General features: G+C 38.1%; 3 protein-coding genes across 6 annotated transcripts in view; 1 reads left to right on the top strand and 2 right to left on the bottom strand.

Moving 5' to 3' along the window:
* LOC139110491 (uncharacterized) overlaps window positions 1–9,346 on the bottom strand; it is a 196,646-nt gene extending 187,300 nt beyond the window's left edge. The window contains exon 1 of the mRNA XM_070670304.1: window positions 6,248–9,346. Within this exon, the coding sequence (XP_070526405.1) occupies window positions 6,248–9,346 (3,099 nt within the window). The remainder of the gene's footprint in view (window positions 1–6,247) is intronic.
* On the top strand, window positions 927–21,833 carry LOC139110508 (uncharacterized). 2 transcript variants are annotated; one of them, XR_011547006.1, is made up of 7 exons: window positions 931–1,405; window positions 1,659–1,804; window positions 1,957–2,045; window positions 2,167–2,245; window positions 17,431–17,482; window positions 18,904–19,064; window positions 19,153–21,833. XR_011547006.1 is itself a non-coding variant. In XM_070670349.1 (6 exons), exons 3-6 carry the CDS (start codon window positions 1,966–1,968, stop codon window positions 19,172–19,174), a joined length of 342 nt encoding a protein of 113 aa, XP_070526450.1. In that variant the 5' UTR covers window positions 927–1,405; window positions 1,659–1,804; window positions 1,957–1,965; the 3' UTR covers window positions 19,175–21,833. The 2 variants fall into 2 exon arrangements, 1 of the variants encoding a protein (XP_070526450.1); XM_070670349.1 differs by lacking the exon at window positions 17,431–17,482 and having other exon boundaries at window positions 927–1,405.
* Window positions 10,257–25,001, bottom strand: part of LOC139110506 (uncharacterized) — a 79,001-nt gene continuing 64,256 nt past the window's right edge. Inside the window, exon 5 of one of the 3 annotated variants that reach the window (XM_070670348.1) lies at window positions 10,257–10,409. In XM_070670348.1, coding sequence (XP_070526449.1) covers window positions 10,257–10,409 — 153 coding nt within the window. The remainder of the gene's footprint in view (window positions 10,410–25,001) is intronic. The other 2 variants (XR_011547004.1, XR_011547005.1) reach the window with 2 other exon arrangements.

The following is a 25,001-nucleotide window of genomic DNA, read 5'->3' as shown; positions in this document are numbered from 1 at the left end:
GAATCATTTCACGGTATATCCGAAGAAATCCCAACGAAAAACGAAATTCGCAAACACTACCGTGGCCGGGAAGCAGATACGCGGATACAGAACCGAAAATTGAGCGAGGATGCGCGACCCGAATGTACCGAAGCCTCCGTCTCGCGAACCGACATGTCTTCCTCACCGTGGAAGGACTACTAATGAAGGCTTCTCGCGAGCTCGCAAATCTCGCGATTTTAAGACGCTCTGATTGGTCGACGCAATGGCGACTTGAATTATCCGCGGTCATCCTAACGCCATCTCTCAGGGACGCCGTCCACTTTTGCTATGAACTGATAGACGCGGAGATGAGCGAGGTAAGGGGAAGGGTGGAGTTCGCGAAAACCGTTATTATCTCGAAATATTAATCGCGCACTGAATTATTTTCGACACGTTATTGTCGCCCGAAAAAAGCACTATATCGGTGCCCGCGTCGGATGCCTCAGACTCGTCTTATTAATTCGTTCTCTTACCCAGCTGACGACCGGCGAGTGTCGCGGCCGCGGAGAATCATTTCACGGTATGTCCGAAGAAATCCCAACGAGGATTGAAAGTCCTGAATACTATCGTGACCGATAAGACGATACCGCGAATACGTAAAGGGAACTCGAAAGAAAACGCGCGACACGAATATACCTCAGCCCTTGTCTCGCGAACTGACGCGGTGGTATTGGCGTCACCTTTGCGTATATTGTCTTTGAAATTAGCCTTGATGACCATCACGATTACGCCAACTTGACGTGCTGTGATTGGTCGACGAATAAGGTCTTGTACTATTGCGCAAGAATCGACTGCGCAACTTTAATGCGCAACTTTCTCGCTGCTTGTAACTAACGCTGCTCGTAGTCGGAAGATGAGACCATCAGCTCTTAGCTCCGTCACGGAAAAGAATAGGAGAGCGATCGCGGGACGTATTTCATCGAAAGAACAGTCAGGTATAAGCCATTTCATGAGTATTATCGTTGTCAGGGAAATGGGCATTGCGGCTGATTTCGGGCGCCCAATAAATACGCATAAAGTAAATGAGGCCCGCTGGCGAGCTCGGCGGCTCGAGCTCCTCCACCTTTCCCCTTTCGTTTCACTGTACCCCGCGCCCTTCTCTTTCTGTTCTTCCGGCATTCTACATGGTTCTGTTTGCAATTGTTTAGATCAAAGACCAGCGCGATGGCATACTCGCTTCATTTAATTGCATACTTACTCCACCGACGCCGGCCCGCGCGGGGAGGAGGAGGAGAAATAGGTAGGTGAGGGGAAGGAGGAAGAGGAGGGGCACGGCAAAAGGACGCCAAGACTCCGCGGCAATTTCGGACTGTACATCGTCGAAAAAAATGGCGTTAAACGGTGAAGTAAAAAATTGCGTCTCCATCGTTCTGTACATTGCAAGGTAATTATTTCTTTCAATAATCGTCGACGATGTTTCGATTCAGCGCGTACGAAATGCGTACTTCGCGTTGAGATCGGAGTCCACCATCGATTTGAGATATTAAATAAGTAATCGTCGATCGTTGCCGAGTCGAGTAATTCACACAATAGCGGTTATAATAAAATTTATTAAAAATATTTTACGGTTGATTTTCGGGAGCGCCGTTAAGTGCGTCTCGCAATTTTCGTGACTTATAGTGCGGAATTGATTGTAGCTCACCACGTACCGGCGAGTGTGGATCATCTGTACGCTACACGGAGGCTGAGAGAAAGAAAGGAGAAAGAGAAAGAGGCGATGACGACCTAGAAAGCATCGGGCGACGACGAAGTCGACGACAAAGCAACCCAGAGACATACTATTGTAATAATTATAATTATATATTTGTATCTCGCATATGCGCAATTTCATGCAGCAATTTTTGTAACACGATTCTTTACCTTAATCCTACTTTATTAATTAATTGTTTTAATATTCATTTGAACATTGTAACAATTTCGTTTTGTATTATACAGGCGTAGCTAATGATAAGACGCCTTATGGAGGTTGAAAGGAATATAAGCAGGCTTAGGAGGCATCAGGTGATCGCAGGACAATTCATAAGGTTAATTAAGTCAAAAAGTTTACGATCCTTTACTTTCATCCAAATTCTTTAATTAATTTTACTTATTTTTTTATTGACGTAATACATTTTTCATGTAACTAATCAAATACTATGATTGCAGATGTGAGAAAGACTTGGAAATAATGCCGATCCGAACAATCGAGGCTAAAAGGAAGGAGCAGTCTAGAAGACATCAAAGGGTATGTCAGAATGAAAAAGTTGATACATCAAAATGCATTTGTAGTTGAAATAAAAGAAATGGTTATTGAATTATTTCAATTTAGCGTAACTTTTCTTTGGTTTCTACGACATTGTTGATAAATTTTTAATTACGCGTACCGTACATCGATTTAGTTAGTACTTTCAAGCTTGCGCTAACTAAAGTACTGTAGAACTTTTGCCTGTAAATTTCAACTCCAAGTGCAAGAGTTTAATGGAACAATGTTCGTCTGTTCTTCCGTGTGTTACATAATGGAATAGAAACCCTTTCTACTTTGCAATGTCTTTAAAGTCTTAGTATCTGTTATAACATTTTCTAAATAAAATTATACTTGGTATAATAGATAATATATTAGCATAATATAAATTTTTTATTATGAATTCAATAAATGTGATACCATTATGGCAAACATTGTTTCATGAACTTTGACAATTGATTTTATTGCATTTACTATGATATAATAATAAGCAATTAAAACTGAAATGAGTATACATATAATTAAATATTATTTGGCACAAGATAGTAACAAAAAAAAATTTTATAATAGAGAAAACGTTTAAAAGTAAAAAAAAATTTTGAAAAGAAATCGAAAATAATGAAGATAATATTGTGCATGAACGACAATAGACGCGCAGTTAATTATCCTCGCGTGAATCGGCTTGACCCCTGGTTTTGATCAAATTTTAATCCTGACTAATTCATTACGTGCTTCGATGCTCGCGATTGCACGTGCCAAGCTACTGTTTCGGACTGTGGTTCCGCAATTGTAATTAGCGTTTTCGTTATGCCACTCGTTCCTGGCAATATCGCCGATTTCCCATGAGCGTACGTAGAAAACAAATTTGCCGGTAAACGCGAAGGATCGTGACTATCGTTGATTGTATTAATTAATACGCGGCTAGCAAAAAACCTCTTGATATTTTACCGTGACGTGATAATTGTGAAACATTCGCGATTTGTTGAATATAATATATCAATCTGCGCATACGTTTACAAATGCACGAATCAATTCACGTGTTGACTCACGTTTTTTATTTCCTATTTAGTATAATATTCGGGAATATTTTGAACGTATCAATAACTATAATTGATACCAACAATGCTAACAGTAACATTATCAATAATAAAATTTTGTTCGATGAATTTCTGATACCATATTAGAATTTGTTACAATTTTCTATTATTTAAATTTTGAAGTTGTGGCATTTAGATTTTTTAAATATATTTTTAATTAAAAGAATAGCGAAAGAAAAATTGTAACAAATTAAGTTTCTTAATTAATTTTGAAAATTAAACAAAAATGATAAAATACATTTTGTTTTATCATTTTTGTTTTAATACTGCTATGCAGTGTATATTTATTGAACATACATTTTAAAATTATTATGATAATGAAAGTGGGCTGAAAGTGGTTGAGAAATGAAGGTGCATGTATCAGATTGCACATCAGTTGCAATGAGGATTCAAATTATTTGGTTAACCGTTCAGAAAGGAAAGAAAATCGAGTTAATCCGCATATATGGAAACGTTTGATTTCGTAATATGAGATCAGAATAAAATAAACAGTCAATTTAAATGTTTCACCACGAATATACATATGAATTGAAACCATGACATGCACACTTCTCTTTCTCTCACACTCGCAAAAATGGCTCTTGTTAATATCCAATGACACTACAATTGTAAACTGCAATCGTTTGTCTCAATTTATATACACTGTGCTAAGTGGCGATGAAAAGTTACGTTTAGAATTTCGTGAAACTTTTGCTTATAACTGCAAAAGTTGTAAGAGCACAATCGATTGGTATAGCGATCGCACAACAACGAAACAAAAAGCGCAAGATCGGTCTGCGTAAAAGGAACATAAATTGAACGATGGTATTTGGTAGAAAGAAGTTTACGGGTGTTATATGGACGGTGGCGAAAATGACGAAAGCGTGTATCTATCAGAATAGCATTTGACTCGTCGGAATATCTATTTGTTTTCAGTAACACACATTGCAAGTTCAGAATGTCAGTGAACTCTACGGTCACACACGTTGCTAGGATATATTCCGGTTATCTGGTGAACTGTTAATCTGAGATTCCTGCACATATCGTCAACTTTTAACAAACTATTAAGCGTTGATTCCATTTGATTCCAGATTTCGTAGTTTTTTTTCGTTTATCGCAACTCTGTGTTTTTTGTGCGGAGCAGCATTTCCAAGACAAAGGTATTTCAGAGTACGGTCGCAAAGGTGTAATTGTTATACGTAGCTGGCACACTTTAAAGTCATGTAATTTAACAATTCGTTGCGCTTGCCCTGATTTTTTTAATCACGAGCGGAGGAAGACAGGACACGTGTTAGTCAGTTTGTAGGTGCTTAATAAAGTCAGAGTAATATTATGGTGTAGGGAAACACATTGTGAAAGGACGTCGGAGCGTTTTATTTTCAAGTACGAAAAAGTTAGGCCTATTATTTGTACTTCCTCGATTTTATGTTCCTATTTCTCTTCCACACTCTAAACGCAATTTTGTTTCTATTACATTACTTCAACAATGCACACGACACATGAGATTACTCTTCATATTAAATTCATGTTGGACTATTGTTGTTCATAACAGCTCTCTATTTAATTTGATGCTTAATTCAAAAAGTACAACCTTAGGGTGTAGCGAAACAATTTTGTCCATTTCAATTTTGGTGCGGTTAAAGCTCATCAAATCATCGTGTTTTACGTTATCATGCCTTCCTCTTTTTTATTAAATCGATTTAAATAATTGAATATTTTCATGCAATTTTAAGTGATTTTGTAAAAAGATATTGAATATGGATACAAGCATAGTATAATATGTTATTTGATGAAAACTATAATCAGATTTACATTTCAAAAAAAAAATAGAACAAGTCTGTGTAAATAAATTCCTGGAAGAAACGATTTTTGAAAAGCCCACTCTTCGATAACGATGCTTTCATAGAATCGAGCTTGGTCGAGAGATGAATGTATCAAACCGTATAGAATTTCCATTCGGTCGAAAGCGGGGAGCACCGACATCCTACACGCGGAGAGAGACTACGGTGAGGTGGAATGTTAGACAGAAATGAAGGTATGAAAGGAATTCGATAGAGAGAGAGAGAGAGAGAGAATACCTCGATACATGCATACTACTTGCATGTTACCAGATAAAAATAAACAGCCGTTTCCGAACAACTTTATAATCATTATACTTGCATATATAATACATGTTACTCGTATATAACACATTAATTTATTTTACATTATTTTTAATTAACTTTTTTTTATTAAAAAAAAAAAAAAAATAGAACAACCTTATTCTTTTTTTCGATAAACAGTAACAAAAGTTTATAAAACGAATTACATATTCTTCCGATAAAATTTAGCATTAGCATTTATTATAATTTAAAGCATATTTGTGGTTGACCGAGTAATACTATCAAGACGTTGCATTGCATTAAGTTTTATAATTATGACAGAAGCATCGAGACTACAAACCAGATAGAAAATCGAGCGAAAGGTACACAGAGCTTATAACAAAGTTTTCAAAGACAACATCAGGTCTGATATCTAACAAGTTTATTCTACTCGGTTGCCGCGACAAAAACTGCAAGTAGAGATCTCTATCTTTCACCATCCGTCGCCACCAACTCACCGCAATCTCCTCGACCATCGAGTTTTAGATAATACAAAGAGAACTTTTACCGTACAATTTACCCAAGACTTTAAGTCTGGCTGACACAAAAGCACGATATTGAAGTTGATTGTTATTTACACTTCGATTAGAATTTTCGATTTAAATTAGCAAAATGTAATCATGCTTTATTTCTAACGTATTAATATAATGTAATTAATATATATACTTAATCGTAATTATTTTCTGCTTAATTAATTTTAATTTAATATGTTTCTACATAAAAAAAATTTCGGTAATTGATTAAAGCAACAGAGATAAATATAAATAATTTAATTTTTCAAATATTACCTCGGCTTCAGGTGACTGCACTATTAAAGATGTCCGTGGCGGTTTCTCCGGTGGTATTTTCTTTAGCGTACCAGTGAACGAACTTGCTGGTAGGCTGGCACTCGTTGCTGAAGCACTTTCATGACTCTCGATTTGGCATTGAAGTCGATGAAACTGAGAAAACGAAGTACGCGACACATCGGCACGATCAAATTGCGGAAGGCATGGCAACGGCATTTGCGACATGTTCGGTATCTGAATGGAATTCGGATCGGAAATGTCGTGTTGCGCACGAGACGTCAGCTTCTCACATACGGACGATTGGCAAGTTTGAAGGGTGGAGTTCTGTGGATACGTAGTCAGAAGTGTCTGATGGTGGCCGTGTGCAGGCTGATGAGCCGAACAAGATTTATCTGACAACTGTTCTTGGTGGTTTGGGAGAGGGCTCACTTGAATTTGATGAGTATCGCTTAACGGAAGTTGTGTAAATTCGTTTGATATTTTATGAGTTTTGTCATTTAATTGATTTTGATTTTGCAAACTTTGTAATCGAGCTTGAAAATCATTCTGTTGATGCTGAAATTGCGCCACTTTGTCTAGAATTTGATTTTGATTTTGAAGACATTGCAATTTTGCTTGGAGATCGCTTTGCTGTCGCTCAAATTGACTTAGCTTTTCCGAAATTAAATCGAGACTTTGTTGATTTTGTAACTGCTGTTGTTGAACGTGAAGACAATCGGTTTTTTCATTCTGATTTTCCAACGTATTCTGTAAATTTTCCGTTTGACTCTTGCTATGAGTAAGTAAATTAGACGAGCTATTGTGACTTTTACGATGACTATGAATTATATGGTCGATTTGATCGATTGGTTTGTTAGCAATTGTGTCGCCAAAATCAGTTACTACAGTCAGCACGGCTTTCGTATCTAATTTTGCTTCGCTGAGCGCAGGATATTGATGGCAAAGATTCGGACTCGCTCTTTGCGATGAAGCGGTACTGACTGCCGAACCGAGATTTACTACAGAACCTGTAATAGGCTGTTCGTCGAAATCTTTTCTCGAGAGCTCCATATGCTTTGTCAGATCGGCGCTAACGTGTCTCAAATGTCGGCGTTGCTCCATTATAGTGCTCTGACTGATATTCGGAAGAGGTTGAAAGGCCGATTGAGACATTCTGGATTCTTTGCGATCATCCGGCGGATGAATCGGTCTTCTTTCTTCCGACGGGTTACGCGAACGGGGGCTCGTAGTGAATATCGGACCTTGTATTATATTTCTTTCGTGTTCTTGCCGTTGACGTTGCTCCGCCCAGATTGCAAGCTCTTGTCTAGTCTTTTCAAAGTTTTGACTTACGAAAGAAGGACTTTTCTGTCCCGCGCGATCAACAGATGTTTCGCGAATCGGCACAAACGGCATAGGCGATCTTCTTACGTCTTCCATTCTTTTTCCTTCCAAATTCATAGGCGACCTTCGGTGCTCCTCGAAATAATCTGAACGTCTATTTTCAGACGGAATGACACTCCTTTGATTCGGGCTTACATTACCCCATTCTGATTTTCTATCGGCTCCTATGCTCTTTCTATTTTCTTGTCTCGTATCAAATGCCATTGGCGATACGCGCAGACTCGCGTCTAATCTTCTTTGTTCGCCAGGGAAAATTTGATTATTTTCAATTCTCTTCGCGTCCACCACGGTCGTAGTTTTTCTTCCCGACATAATTTCTTGATTGTTATCGCCAGGAAACGTAAAAGTGATCGTATCGTTGCGCCTTTGGAAGCTAGTAGTTACGTCGACCGATACGGATTTTCTGTGCTCCGATCTAGATACGTACAAGCCGCATTCAGTGGCGATTGTGTCAACTAATTTCTCTCTATTTTGCTGATCACCATTGGCGTCCACGTATAAACCGTCCTGCCTCGTTCTAGGATTTTGATTAATCGTAGTTAAATATCTTCTATCGGGACCGTCTGGACCGATTTGCGCGTTTGTCATGATAATAGCGCCGTCGCTGCGATGAATCGCATCTTGTTGAACCACCGGATTTGACTCATATTTTGCTTTTTGTAATGCAGGTACGTCGACGCTCGCAGATTTTCTGTGTCCAGGATCATGAGTGGTAATTTTGGAATTACCTCGAGGTGGCACCATTGGCTTCGGTCCTCGACAAGGTCGCTCCGTTTGAATAGTAATTCCGTGAGTCACGTTCTGAGCTATCGGCTGAATAATAGGCTGCGTTTGATACTGGCTGATTTCTTGCGAAAATCTCTGCGGATTTGGCGATTGCTGACTAGGATATTGTTGAGCCGGATAGATACCAGCGTGTGGATTGTACGGTACGGCGTTCACGACTGTTTGCGGATACTGGCTGTAAGGATATTGCGGCTGAGTGCTGAACTGAGCGAAGCTACTCGGTGGCTGCGGCACAACTACACCCGAGTAATAAGGCGGCTGTGGACTGGCAGATTGCGAAGGTATCTGTGAGCCGTGCTGAACTGTTACGTATTGACCTTGTCCCGTGAACATCGGATTAGTTGTACCGCTCTGACTATAGAGACTCGGGTCGCGATAAGTGACATCTCTTGTTACGTAACCAGCTCTATCGGAATATTGCGCTTGCGGGTAAATCTGTGACCTGACCTCAAATTGTCCTCGTATCTGCGGATATTGATTTGGATCGTAATCAGGAGCAAATTGTGGTTGCACTTGCACGGGCACTGTCTGAGTGCTGGTTTGAGACACATGCTGAGTTCTGTCCGCGCCGCTTTTGTCTTGACCGTACTGCGGAGGTGGTAGTTGACCCGTTGAAGGATGCTTATCTTCCGGTAATCCTACGGATTGCCTTCTTCCTGACGGATATTGAGCGATTGGGTGAGCAAGCTGCTGGTGTGAAAGCGATTGCGGCTGTTGATCCTGCACTGAAGTATGCTGCGTTCTTTCTTGAGTTAATCTTTCGTAATCTAGTGTTCGATTTTCGAAACCGTTGGATAGATCTTGCTTCGTGGTATCGGCGAGTGGCTCAGCACGACCGTTCTGGCAAGTTGTCTGTTGACTATCCGTTGTTTGCCCACCTTGGCTCTGTCCTTGAGCATCGTTTAATCCACCTGACCCGGACTGCGACATGTTGGTGGCCCCCACCGACGGACGTCCGCCGATGTAGCCGAGGAGTCGCCCTAATCCACACACTGTGACGTTTTAATGAGCGACGTTGTTGAAAAGATCTGGACTCGATTTTAAACGATGCCGCTGCTGTTCTTATATTTTTTTTTGACAATTTAATTCGAGGCATATAACCATCGCTCTTACTATAAATGTCTGGAAAATCTATTAATTTTTTTATTTTGGAAGGTAGGAGGTAGTTATCAATTTTTTAGATCTAAGAATTCTAATTTACTTCGTCACAGAAAATAATTATCAAATAATGGGTAATATTTATTTATATATTACATTATTTAATGAAGTGTATGATAGGAAATAATTTACAAGAAAAACTTGTATTCTCGGCTATATGGTATTTTTTATTGTTGATCGCTAGCTTTGCCTTTCTACGATAAAACGAGATTGCAGTGGTGAAACGTTTCTCTTTCTTGTTTCTCCACGCACTCTTCCGTAAACACTTCGGTGTTTCGAACAATGTCGTTACATACAAGAGGACGGGGGAGTTATCCTCTTTCCTTCAATCTCACTTTGTCCGTTATAAGAGTACTTTTCAGGATAACAGTCTAAAGCGGTTTGTTCCTTCCGTAGTCTTCATTCTTTCTCGATTTAAGACATTAGTATACATATGCTTCCGTTTATTGTGCGATATTTTTAATATATTTTAAAAATGCAGACTTTTGATTATCTCAATATTGATTGATAACACTGTTGCTGTGTATAAATTTTTCCAAACGTTATATATAGCGTCAATCTGACTTTGATATCTTATCCATATCTTTCTAAACATCTTTTGATTGAGCTGTTTTGATCTTCTTTCGAACTTTGTGGCAGTAAACTTTTTATTTTTCGACGGCTTCGAGCGCGCAATTAGTTGTTAACTCGATAAAGAAAAGGAAAATGTTCCGATCTTATCAACTTCATGAAAGAATCGCTTCATTAACGTGCCCGTTGTCACTAATAATAAAGTTTGCATGTCTATCCAGTTTCCGCATATTTTTGCGCGAACTTTGCATCCGATCCAACTTATCTGAAAATATACAATTTTAAAATGCATCGAAAGTTCTTCGATGCACTCGCGTCGTGGATTTTCACCCTTCATAATCAATATAATGTAAAGATTTACTTGCTTTAAAATGTACGTTGTTGAAAATTTTCACGTAAAAAGGAGAGTAACTCACAGTTTAAAATCTAGGTTTATTTAAAAAGTGTGTCATTATGTAGTTTCATCAGTCGGAGATTTTATTCTGAATTTTTATTCATTTATATTTCATTAAATAGTAACTATTAAACTGTTAGTCAAGTTTATAATCCGCTACTTAAGTTTAGAAATTTTTACATAATACATCAGGAATTTAATATTGCATCAATTTCTATTCTACAATTTGTTTTACACCACAAAAAAGCAGAAAATTGTTTCCTCGATTTCCCAAGCGTCTCGTGATCATCGTATTTTCTACGAACAGAGCCATCTTTCACTGCCAGAAAGTTAGTTCTCAGGAAATGGCCGCGATGAAAAGTTCTCATCGGCTTGCAGCTAACCGATAAAATATTAGTAACAGTAAAGTGCTGAAAATTCCTTTACATGCCTCAGCTTATATTGAATAATCCACAGTGTTGTACAACTCGTACTTTATACTAAGATTACTTTTTATAAGTGAACGATGAGATAACTCTTTTGCTTAAATTTCATGCATATCTATCTATTATTTTTCAAATTAATTATTATAGTAATGTAATTAAAAAAAATTTTTTTCTTGGTTCAATCCACTAAATAGCAATCAGAAAAGCATCGTCACGAAATGCGATTTACACAAATCATTTTCCGCTACACATAAAATATGCATACAGATTTTATGGCTCACGATAATAATTTACAGGTTACAAATTAAAACAATAACGTATTTTCCATTTAAAGTGAAATGAAATTAGTACAAATTATTACATTCCAATTATCGTATTTAATTCGTTTTATTTTAAATTGAATACAATATTATTTTTGAGCCTATTTAATACGTTGTTAATTCATTTATATATTTAATGTTTCATATTTTACGCGATTATGAAAATACTTTACTAGGTTATATAAACTTATATGATTTTATTATAATTATTGCCTTTTAATGTAGTTGGTGTATTTTCGATTTTTCACTCGACAGTATTTTTCTTTTCTTTCTGCTTAATAAAATACAAATTTAATTTACACGTACTTAATTCAGAAAATTAAGCATCAAACAAAGAATAGTTATTCTACTCATGGAATGCTGTAAGCAAAACCTGATTTAACTTTATATATGCAACTTTATATACGGAAAAACGTATGAATTGAAAACTTTTCATTTATTTGGTACATATTGCTATCTAGTGCGTTGCACATTTTTCGTTTTGGTATTCGAAGCTAACTCAAAGTTCCTTTCTGTTCATTGAAAACAATTTTTCGTATTTTTATCACTAATTAATTTCTTTATATTATTTATATTTAATGACATAAATAGAAAAGTTTATGTGCCTTTCTCTTATTTGAATAAGACTCGTAACATTGTTAACAAGAGCAACAATTTGCTGGAAAATTGTTTTATGTAACTTGGAAACGGGTTCACTTTTTAAAAAAGAATAACGAATGGAAGTAAAACACAGGAAGCGTCAATAATTAAGAAACTTCGTTGTTTGCCCTCCGTATTCTTCAGCGTTGGCATTTTCTCTCGCATATCGCGAATATTTTCCCTCCCGCTTGCATCAATTAATTTCAAGTTTTCGCCGGTCTAGGTCCGCGACCTAAATACGAGAGTCCGTATTCTAGCATAAAGCCGACCGCGATCGCGGACTTTTCCAGCAGGCTTCATTTCGCCCAGGTTAATTGAATCCTCGAAGCGATACCATTACCGAGCGACTAAATTTCGTCAATTATCGCATTCAGCGGCGGAGAACTGATTTAGTTTGCGCTGAAAATCGCGGACGTGGTCCGATTACGACAGTGTTAATTCCCGTATAAATCGTGAGGGGGGAAAAAAAAGAATCGAAAGTAGTACGGTCATATGTATGAATATCTATTTGATATTCACGAGTTATAACCAAGTCCCTCCGCCTGTTGACTTCTGAATACATCCTTGACCTATTTCAAAAAGATATCTCTCTCTCTCGAGAAAAAGAGAGAGAGAGAGAGAACAAGTAAAAGTAATATCCGTGCATCATCTCGTTTGCAGAGAACATTTTTCGCTCTTGATACAACGTCGAATAACTTAGAGTAAATTAAAAAATTGTCCGAAGTTCCGCCAAGCTGTTATACGATCGTTAAATGTTAAACGCACGCGTATACATCTAAATGATAAAACGGCGATTTATGCGAAGCAAGACGTGCCTACTTAAAATTTTGTGACGGTAGAAATCGCGTCCCGTAATCTTCGTCGTCCTTGGTATGTATTTTCCTTTTTTCTTTTCGGTAACCTTAGTTAACCCAAGGTTTTCTCATTTCCATATTTATCAAAGGCGTCAAAAGTTTTCTGCACTAACTTGGTTCCGAACTCGGAAACTCGCTCCCTCTGGGCGAACGGAAGCTCCGTTGCTGGAACTGTCTTGTTCCACTGTCACTACGTGAAAATTAAGGAGGATGGATGGCGGCATTATTTCTCCAACCTGCTGTCACCGTTTAATTATGGCCTGACAATAGATTATATGAGATCTCATGTGTTAAATCTGAATGTGGTTTTGTGTGTCATTAAACGCGGCTAAAGAGACGCGATCATATTGCGGCAAAACTTGCTCGATCCATCAAATTAACGAGTTGCGATAAGGGCGTTAAAGCACTACTCCATTCATAAAATTATTTACGCGGAGATTTGCATGTTCCTAAGTTACTTCTTTTTGCCAGAAAAAAAATGTTTCGTTAAATATAACTGCGGAGAAAACGACAAAGGTTTATCGAACAAAATTTAAATGCTTAAAAACTTTTAAAATATACACGAGCGGAATGAAAGCTCATTCGAATGAAGTGTTGTATTTTCTATTTTTAAGCACTTGACAATTGTCCGTGTTACTGTTACCAGTGTGAAAATTTCACCAAAAGCACCAGAGAGAATTCTAAGACTTAGAAAAATTACTGGCCCGATGCTAAGTACTCCCAGAGGCCCCTAATATATGAAGTGCACTCGTGTGAATACTGTAAAACCCTTCGTAGCACAAAGGACACCCTTTTACTGGTGAACGAGTAGAGAAGGAAAATAATAAGATGACGAAAGTATAATTAATATGCCATTAAAAATAGAATTTTATTCTTCCATTAGAACAGATCGATATTTTTTTTATAATTTTTTAAAATGCAATCGGTTTTCGACGTTGTTGTTTTTTTTTCTTTTTTTTTTTTTTATCTGGATAGGAAACAAAATAGTAATGAGAAATCAGTTAGGAGAATTTTCCAACACTCAAAATGTTGCTTTGATTTTGATGATGGACATACTGTCGTTTAATATTGAACGAACAGTGATATTTCATTTCGCGGCGCATGAACAGTCGATATTTGTATTTTCCGTAACTTTTAATTAATGCCAGTCGGCGCAGTGGACAAACTGATTCGAGGGTGATCGATCTATTACGGCAACGAATCGCGGGATATCTTTCGTACGAAAGCCTATTGATATGGCATTGTCACTATTGTACACAATTATTCAGGGATCGTAGAATAATTTTAAAGTTATTTGCGTAACAATACCAGCTCATAGAGTTATTATCACTGAAAAGTATTCCGAAGGAAAATTAAACGAGCGCGTTGAACAAAATTGCCGCGGCACTTTTCGCAAATCAATTACCAACTGCATTATCTCGAATCTTATTGTCAGAAATTAGATTTAGAACGGGAGAGTTTCTCGCTCTCCGTTCCTGTCCGGCGTCGAAAAATGCTCCCGCATGGATAAACTCTTTACGACGGCGAAACTAAATATAATTACGAACAAGAATGGGAACGGTTTCTGAATCGTCGTAACATCGGCTTAAATCCGCCGAGCTGGTACAGAGATACGTGAGCTGTGCCTCAAGTAGACATATATTCTGCGCGAGACGACCGCCGAATAAAATATAACCCGCCGCCCTGAGTTTTCTCCGTGTTCGCACACGTGTGCGCGTGTATATTTGTGCCTGTCTAATTTATCTTTCTGTACGTCCTGTTGCGGATTATATTGCATAATTACATCGCGAAAAAGAGACCAAACTGTTATTATCCCTGATACTTTTATCAAATCGGCGTGTACATTTAAAAAGCCCAATTCCAGGTTTGATTCGATCGATACGAAGTCATTAGTAAATCATAAATAAACCAGCAATAATCCTTACTCTTAAATAATTTTTTTTTTTATTTTTATTTTATTCCGCGTATAATTGCATCGTTATTTTTTTAATAACGCGTCGAGCAAAACAGTTTTAAATATCGCGGAAACTTCGGGTAACGGATGCGTAAAACCGCCAAGTTCCCAATATTGCTTGTGTTTATATTTATTCGCCAATTTGCGTCGTACAAACGTTATTTTTTTTATCAATTTGCGACATACACGGGACGGCGTTGCGTTTTGAAATGAGAGCATAATACGTTCGCGAATAATATCAAGATGTATTATCCCGGACGAGGACAGCTAGTCAACGCGATTTCCGCTTATCCCAGGGATACGTATTCCCTTTATTTGCACACGCCGATTTAATCAATGTTTAAATTTGAATGCGATTGTGCCAATATCGTCAGTCTCGAGCGTACGACGAGCCACATAGCAACGGGAGGACTAGCGCTCGCCCGCAGAACGGAAGTTAATAACGGAGAAATTCACAAAAACGGCCGCAACGCCAAAGGTTAATTCCGTAGTCGCGGTATTGACGGAACAATTTTCGCCCTTTACGGATCTGTAAATGAAAAAAATTTTCTTCCCGCCGCCGCGGTGCATTTTATTTATATCCGCGGCCGCTCGGCGCTTCCCCGGAATCCCCACGGCGAATGAATCGAACGATAAATTGCGGAGCTCCCGGCGAAATTTACAGATAGCCCACGCGGCGAAATAAAGTCGTTGATTTTCGTTTCGGTCCCGCGCACGGAATTTCAAACGTGGACCGTGATTAAAAAAGTACGGGGCGTCCTCGCGGATCATACGATGGTCGTCGCGACAGGCGGTACGCTAGATTGTTACCGGGGCTTTAATTTAAACTATATGCGCAGCTAGCCGGCCGGGTTGTTCCCACCGCGCGAGCGTTGTATTCGATTTATTTTCCGGAATTACGAATCCTCGATGCCGCGTGCGCGCCATAATTTACCCGCGACGACAGATCGGCGGAGCCGTCGTTACTTGCGCCCGCCTAACGTTTACGATTAGCATACATGAATACCATAATTGCGCCCGGTACCTTTCGCACCAATCTAGGATGGTGCATACTGCAAAAGGATAATAAAATAATTCGGTGCACGGCACAATGGCCAGACAGCGTCTGGCTGTTCCGCTCGTCGTAATAAAAAGTGAATAAAGACGCGGGCGGGTTCTTGATTCCCTATACGCTCGCGTAAGTTTTAAGTTGAGCTATTATACATGGGACGTACGTGGGTTCTTTGCATGCATAAAAGTTCTCTACATCTTGAAACATACTTTTCCTCCTCGGGAAGGAAAGTAAAAAGGGAGAAAATTTTGCGGAAAGGAATATAATTCGTTGATGTATTAAGTGCGTTTTTTATCCTTTCGCGGAAACGGTTTCGCGAAATGAAAACGCTAAAGTTAAATAGACCAAACAGTTACGAATAAAGCAAATATATCTGCTTGAAGAAAGCTGAAGAAAATTTTACAGGGAGGAATAATTAAAAATATTACTGCCATTCTAATTACGAAGTAAAGAAAGAAAACGTCTGTGCGTTAACTAATTTCGTTGAATTCAGTTACGTTTTTTGCAAATTATAATTTACATTAATTTTATTTTAAAACTTGACAGATTTTCTTCCTTTTATATGCGTAAATATAATATTCTCGTCTATGCAGTACAGTATATAATGTATCTCGGCATAGCATACGGTTGTACATAATGAACATTACTTAAAGGTTGCCCGAAGCTATGATATATTAAATTCCCCTTAGCAATAACATAATGGAAAATTATTCTTTGTTCTATCCGGCTTATTATTTCAAAAGATCCCTGCGTTTAGCTTGAATGTGTCTATAATATATTTTCGCGTTCAACAACGCTCCTTTAAATAATCGAATTAAATCAAACAGTTGTGTTCGAGTTTCTTGTCAAAAGCACTTTAGCATTCAGCACGCCGTTTAATTCGTGATTGCAACCGCTTCCAAATTGTATTAAATCAATCAGCTTAGGGCAACCACATTTGCGTAATGTCTCGGCAAGAAGTGGTCAGTGCCGTTCGAGATTTTCGTAGCACGCGAAATCACAAAAGACGCTTAACGGCTCCTTCAAAAACCATTCGAATAAATAGTCGCGGAGCTCCGTAGATATTTCCCGAAAACGTTTTCGACAAATAAGTTAATTCCGGTAATATCCCCGAACACATAGAGCTCGGATGGTTCATGAATAAGAATATTGGCTCGGGTCTTCCGCGAGAATACGCGGAGCCCGAAGACAAATGGACGAGCGAATCGGGAAGGAAACCTATTGGAACGTACGGGGCCGGCCGCGGATAGATTCATTAAGAAATGCCAAGATTAGCATGGCTAGAAAATTCGCCCAGGTCGTGCGTGGGCTTCTCGGGATTACGGGGGAAAATTAACGGGCTCGAGGAAATATCGCCGATCCCTGTAATTGCCGTCCCGCGAAATGCGAAAGTAGAGTTTTCCCGATCGAACTCGGCGCGTCTGTTCTTCACGAACGAATTGCAAATTGCAAACGCGCCGTTGCATTTATCGCTTAGCAAACTGTAATAAATGATTCGGTGGATTTAATGTTTATTAAAAATATTTTTAACGTTTTTAATATCTATAATGAAAAATATGAAATATGTGCTCTTTATTGCAATATTTATGATACAATTTACATACATTTCTCTGGCGGTATTTAAATAATTTTTTTTTTTTTTTTTGTAGATGCTTTAGCACGTCAACCAAAATTTCCATAATATGTGACATGATGTATTCTGTAAGTAAACAGATAATAACGTAATAAATGAATTGGCACGTATGCAAAAATTGTCCCGCATAAATAGCTTTTCCATTGGCGAAATGTTCGTTAATAACATTGCCATAAAGTAAACGCGTGGATTTAATAAAAAGGACCGAGTACGAAAAGAAATTAATTTTTTATGTATCGTGACCAGCGTAAATAATGAGGTTAAAAAAAATTTTGTTGAATTAACGAACAACTCATATTTCCAGGCATTATGTAAAAATTTGACAAGATATGCATGAAACAATGTAATAACGCTTCTGGTGAATTCATCATCGTAGAAGAATAGGTAAAAGGAAAAGCTCGAGAAAGCGGAGCGAATAAAAATGATGTTTAAAATGTATAAAGAGCAATTTCTAAAGAGTATAATTTTGCGCGATAGCATTTTTACGCTAAAAATATGGTACTGTGATAAAAAGAGGAAGCCAATGCGGTACAAAACAAGTGGCAGAGATATCGAATATTTTTATTTCGCTTTTCAAAGGAATAAAATAGCAGTCTAATCCAGCTATTTGCGGATATATATTTATAAAAACATCTGCGTTGATGTGCACGCGCATTTTTAATAAATTTAGACATTATAGAGCCCGCGCGTTTTTTTATTCTTCTTTCTTTTACGATAAAGAAAGCTGTTTTACATAATTCTTTTTTTCTTTTTACAACAAACCATGAATGTACATGTATAACATTTTACACCGTACTTAAAACGCTTCTCCTTTCTTTAAAAATAATTTTTATACGCAGTCGAACATAAATTATATTAAGTTCTTAACGTAAAGTACGTAAAATGATCGAACTAGTCGAGAGATACCGCGACGTATCCGTCAAGTGCAGATTCGTGATAAATTGAATTGAATGTTCGCATAATATTCAATTTAATATTCCATGTAATATTCGGGTTTTTTAGTCGTTTGGAATGCGGTGAATACCGTAGAGGTAGCGGGTGAGATAAATAAACAAAGTCGAGCGCGCGAGGTCTGTGGCCTTGGCGCGCTCGCATGCCTCAGCCAGTAGACTCCGGCAGCCGCCCACGCGCTACGCACTACGCAACGAGGCAAAGTCCACGCGCTACGCATCGGGTGTACGACCACGTGCTAGCGACCGGAAGTCCGCTCACACGTGCCTAAGAAGGGCTTAATTAAACTTCATAACGAAATTAATAAAGCGTGGGTGAATATATTACAGAAACGCATATCTCTACAACTCGATAATACGCGGCTAGAAAAAGAGTTTCTCTTGTATTTAGCCCGGCCGTGAATATCCTATTGTCGATGACTAGTAGCGCAATTCACTTTAACTTTGCGATATATCATAATCGTAAGCACCTAATTCACGGCGTAGTCGTAGATGTACCGCCATAGTTGCATAATTGTAACGTAGACACTGTCGCACAGAATCCGGATCAACACGCTGGCTCGAATAGCAGTACCTACCACTTGGAAATTCCGCCGCGGGTTGCTTGCGGAGAAAACACGTCGAGACGCGTGGTTACAAACGTGCAAATCTTATCTGAACAAGTGGAAGCAAACTGTTCTTCGTCATCGTCTGCCTGGAGGTAATTGTAGGTTAGGTTAGACGGCAGTAGATGTACTTAGAATTGATGAGAATTTTTTATTAATAATTTTCTTTCTTTTTTGTTTTAGTGCTTCAAGAATCATGGATTGAGTTTTTCGACAAGTATGGAAATACCTTGGCGAAATCTCTCGAGACAAATTTATCGGGAATCAATGACTGCGTTAAAGAGAATAATACCCGAACATTTTCAGAATTCCCTTCGCGCGTACGTTCACGCTTGTGATACAATTTCGCCATTTACATGGTCTATTTACTGTGCCGCAATGTACGCTCTCCACTGTTACATTAATGCACAAGGTAGCTCACCATCCCATCTCGCGCTCGCTGTCAGATGCATCGGAAAACCAGAAATTTGAAGCAAATTACATTAACGTACGTTTTAGCAGACAGTTCCAGTTTGCATCTCGTTCGTCTTCCCGGATTCGTTAAAATAATTATTTTTAATTACGCGACGCAAATATTGACTTGTTATATCTTATAAATATTATTTTAATTAATAATTTATTATTATATCCTTATATTTAATTCCGTTATACGTTACAATTGTATAATATCCAAGGAATAATATGTCAAATGTCAGTAGTATTGAAAGTTAATGCAGGTGATCATTCGAAGCCGTTAATCAATTTTTATCGTAAGTAACACCACCCTTCCGACTAGATTACAAAGCAAATTGTCGAGTATTTAATTAGTGAAACATCCGAGTTGGTCGCCTCGCGACACATTTTATCCGGTCGTTGATTAATTTTACTATCAAGCCTCGCGCATGAATAAGCTGATTCTTTGCATTTTTAACGAAGCCGTAATACGTCAAAGCATTCCAATTTAACATGGTAGATTATCTACTGGAATTGAAATGCCCAATAGTAGCGCTGTGCCTAATACGGCAATGATCTAAAACGATTATGTGCGTCGAGCTATAGGGACAAGCACAAAGCTATGTTTCTGACAATTGTGATCAACGAGGTGAAACAATTTGACAGAATGACATTTGACATTTTCATTACCTTGTAATGCATTTACAACATAGGCATGTACTGTATGAAATATTCATGCGATGCGTTTAACAGAGAATGTGCGAACTAAGCAACCCTAGAAATTATCGATTTTTTTGTAAAGCCCGAACTAGGCGAAGTTTAATTTTCGAAGTTTCAATTTTGAACGAGACTGCACCGCTTTTTCGTATCGAATTGCTTAATTTAATTAATCGATAATTTAATAATTCATGTAATGGTTCAAAGGATGTTAATGCTGTCGTCGCGGTCACATGGGATCTCGAATATGCAGTTGCGTTGTTAAAATCGAATTCCATTATGCCACACTGTCCAAAACATAAATGCGTATGATTGTGTTTCGCGTATAAAGGAATTAACATACTAGTAATTCCACTTACTCATCCGCTTCGCGCTTTTAGCACTATAGGCGTGATATTTTCAATGTGCTGTCTAATTAATAACCAATTATCATTAGGTGATTAATCAACGCGAGCTTTCGGAAAACAGCGCATCCTGGCTTTCGTAAATTTTCATATATGTTATTCACTTGGCGTTAAAATTTAATTTTATCGTTACGAAAGTATCTGCACATGTAAACTGAATAATGCTTAATTAAATAATAATCTTCAAGCTTTTGCAAGCAGAAATTTTTTACGGATACGCAGATCCGAGTAAACTAGCAGGCATTAAATAAAAATTAATTTGCGATTGTAAAGAATTATAAAATCGGCAAACGAAATTATACGTGTCACGCAACCACGCATATTCACTGCTGTCCGATCCAGTGGTTTCGAATCCTCGGCAATTCGTGGTGTCAATCGAGGCTCAATACGATGATGCTTCATGACTTCTCGGTTCCGGCAAATCCTCTAACAAGATTATTGCACTTCTGCATTTAGCTCTTAGATGTATACGTTCGTGATTATGTGTGTACATGTGCAGATGCCAACGTCAGAACCACCCTTATCCTCGCAACCCCCTAAGCTCTTCGAAAACTTTGTCTACGAGCTGAGTAGGGTTCGGTCGGTAAACTTTGCGTTAATTTCATGCAGATTCGAAAGGGGTTAGAGGGGACAGCGCCCATGAGTAAAGCTCAATTCCGCGCGGCGTTATATGTGAAGGAGTAAAAGTCTATCGTATGCATCGCCACCTTTAAGCCATTATTCGCTTCATTGATTAATTTATGTAAAAACTTTTTCTTTCGGCTACTATCATTGTTATCTAACCCGAAACTTGTCCTACGTAGCTAAAAATGTATATTGAATATGTATTTAAAAGTCAGGTATGGCGTTTGCTGCGTTGAGCAGCGACGGCGGTGGTTAGCGTACGTGAATTCCCCCACCCTTCGGCCGCCGAGTGCGGGAGGAGTAGGAGTAAGGCGCGTTCTCCCTCAGTACTCGACGGCCGACGCTCCGTGGTACATCTGCGCGCGCGTTTCGTGGGAGATTCGACGCACACCACGACAAGGTCACGTACGCTAGCCGCCGTCGTCGCAGTAAATGCTATATCCGCCTTTTAATGTACAGATAAAGCGGACAATCAACTTGTCGCTAGTACTGGTTACATTAAGTTTTTGAGCATTATAATACTCGCGTTTTTTCTATACATACAGTCGTTACAACGCTTTCTTTGTTAATTATAATATGCGCTCTATTATGTCTCGATTATAACGATGCGAGTTTAGCAGTCTCTATACAATAAATATGATTTTGTCGCGGTGAATAGACTCTTAATAAATATATCTAATAGTCTGATTTTTCTGTTTAAGTAAAAGTGTGGAAAGTATGTACCTTTGCCGCCGTTAATGGAAAACGAACCGCCGGCGGTTCGTCGGGCGTTTATTTCTCGTAAACGGGAGCGTCGTACGTGAATCTCGACTTTATTCGCGGCGTCGATGTTCATCTTTATAAAGTCTTACACGAGTCGCAGTCGGCTCGTCGGCCGCGTCGTTTTCGGGAGTGCCGCATCAGTATCGGTCGTTGAATCTTTAGAATTTTTTATTAAATTTTTGTTAACGGGAGTGTCGTACAGGGTCGCGCGTTTTTAATTCATCCGGGTTATTCGCGAATGTCTTGAACTGAAGGAAGACCGGCCCTCACATTCTGAGAGGAGGAGGAGGCCTCGGATAGGCATCGGGCATCGGAGGAGCAACTCTACGGTAAGTGTAATTTTTTTGGAACAAAAGAAAATAACTTTGCAATTTTTATAATAATTTTATTTTTTAATATTCAATTAATAAACTAATTAAAAGCGCTTAGAAATTTTTTTTAACGGTAAAAATCTTTTTAGAATAATGTCTACATTAAAAATTTATTTTTGTATGTTACAGATCATCAAGTGTGCAGAGTAAAAGTGTCCAGTGCTGAGAGGAGGAGGAGGCCTTGGAGAGGCATCCTGCTTCAGCGGAGCAACCCAAGGGTAAGGATTATTTTTTTATTTTCGTGAAATTAACATTTTCACGTAGAACTTAATATTTATAACTTTAAATTTTGAACGCTTCTATAATTTATATATTTTTTTTTGTTACAGATAATTGCTGCTAAACTCCGCTGCTGCGCATCAAACTGGTGAGTCAGATTTTCATTTTCACAATGAACCGGGGAATGTTACATATATTACAAACGAAAAACCTGTAGTAATCGTACTGAATATACATTTGCTATTTTGATACATCTTAGTATCTGTTAAATAAATAATTAAAAATTGAAACTATTAAAACGTCAAAATTCAAACTAATTCTATTTGATGAATTGATTAGCACTGATTATCGAACAGCATTGTATAGATGCTGTCTATATTATATTTATTGATAATTACAATTCCCGGTTTGTTAAATTTTACATATCTGCATGCGTTGACTATGTCAATATAAATACGTTTGCGCCAGATAATAATCGCGCAACATAAATGCCATGTAATATGGCATAAGGGTATCAAATAGGTACTCGTAATTAATAAATAATTCGACGATTGTTTGCTGATGACAATCTCAAGTACATCTTAATCTTCAAATCGGATCGCGCTTCTTAAAATCGTTAAATAAATCTAATCTGTTACAATTATATTTCGATCTCGCGTTTAACGAAGTAACGAACTTCATGAACGTCGCGTTAAACTTCGGGATAAAGCTTGTTTCGCGGAATAATCTGGACGACTCGGGGGAAATAATTTGTCGCCGGTTGACGTACGCGGGTGATATTAAACAGATGTTTGCACGACGTGATAAATTGTAGGACGTAAATTTACTAATCCCAATCACGGTCCCGCGACCCATCCAAACGGGTCATAACTAACAGTCGTACATTAACACGTGCGTTACTGTACCTCAAGAACGAAACGTACGATGTAGCAAATAATTTAATACACAAATTAATATTTTTATCAATAGATATCCGTTCATATAAGTAGATAGGTAGATAGGTAGATAGGAAATTTTTAGCGAACGTATCTTGTAGAGTTCATACTCGAAGGCATATTACTCGGCGATATTATTGCTCGGTGAAGATAGTTGCATTAAGCTGTTACCTTTAAACTCGGAGTAATCAGTCAGCAGACTTAATCGTGTCTGCGCAAGTGCATTATTCTGCCTTGAGCCCTCGCTTCTAACTCGCGATGCGGCGTTTCGCTAATAGAATCTCCACCCGGCAGATACGATATTTGCGCCGCGATACATCGCCGGTCGTTAATCGTGAATCCGGTAGCTCGCTGCTGTACCCTGGAACTGTTGCCCCGCGTCGCGTCGCGTCGTGTCGCCGTATATTTATTAGCAAACGACATAGATGTTCGCGATAGAATATACGATTAGAATAGAAGATCACATCGCTGAAACAAGGGCGGGTCACAGTCTAATTATATTGTGCTGCTGGCAATTTATACCATGGCTTCATCAAGTCCGCGAATTATTGCGATACGAATTATATTTTTTTAAACACAAAAACAATTTGTTTTACTATTATTATTTCATAAAAAATAATTTCTTTTTTTTTAATATTTCAATTAATAAAATATTCACAACTCTCTTAAAGCGTTTATGCAAATAAAGAATATTTTGCGTATATACAGGCGTATTTATGAAAATATAATACTAACGTTAGCGCAACTTTTAAATGAAGAGAATATTTATTATATCACAATGGTAACATTCGGCCTATAGAGTAAAACATTTTCTCGGTTAAAGAAAAACATCACCGAATAGATATTTTTAAATAAATGTGAAAAATATCATGCATGTTAGTTTTTATTAGTTCGGTTAGTTAAATCTTTCTGGAAATGGGCACAAACCGGTTGGCTGAGCGGAAACGAATCGTTAGGAAAACATTTACCCTTTGCAAAACAACCGGGCTGTATAGCAACTGTAACGACAAACGCATTAACGCCATTCGAACTTTCCGCGTTCGTCATAATACAATTGTTTGTATTCCCAGCTAATACGGATTACGTTATCGAAATGCAATAACTTATCATTTTATAAAACTCGCAGTTATCAGTCCAGTGAGTAACATATTTAAAACCACCTCGGCGCTGATAAATAATTGCTCTGCGAAACGAGCACTTCATTATTTGCTTGCTCGCTGCGTTACAATGGAACATTTAGATAAATTAACGTTTCTTTGCTAAACGATTAAAAGGAATCGAAACTTAACTCGCGTTTTTTCCTTCGTTCTTTTTCTTTTTTTTTTTTTAACACTTTTCTTTTAAATTCTCTTGGCTGAACTCTTAATCTAGATGTGATCATTTGATTTTATCGTGACGCATTCGCGTCATAACTCTCTTGAGGAAATGAGATCTGAGTTCCAGATGAAATGTATATAAAAGCCTCATCCAGAGGGCATTTTCTGTCAGTACAACGGACTTTTCTCTGTCCGCGTTGTAGAAGCGCAGCTACGCTTGTGACTTGAGACAATAGGCCGCGAATATGAAGG

The sequence above is a fragment of the Cardiocondyla obscurior genome, linkage group LG20 (assembly GCF_019399895.1).
Source record: "Cardiocondyla obscurior isolate alpha-2009 linkage group LG20, Cobs3.1, whole genome shotgun sequence".
Taxonomy (NCBI): Eukaryota; Metazoa; Arthropoda; class Insecta; order Hymenoptera; family Formicidae; genus Cardiocondyla; species Cardiocondyla obscurior.
Note: the sequence above shows the minus strand (reverse complement) of the source record. Positions and strands in the feature narration are given on the sequence as shown.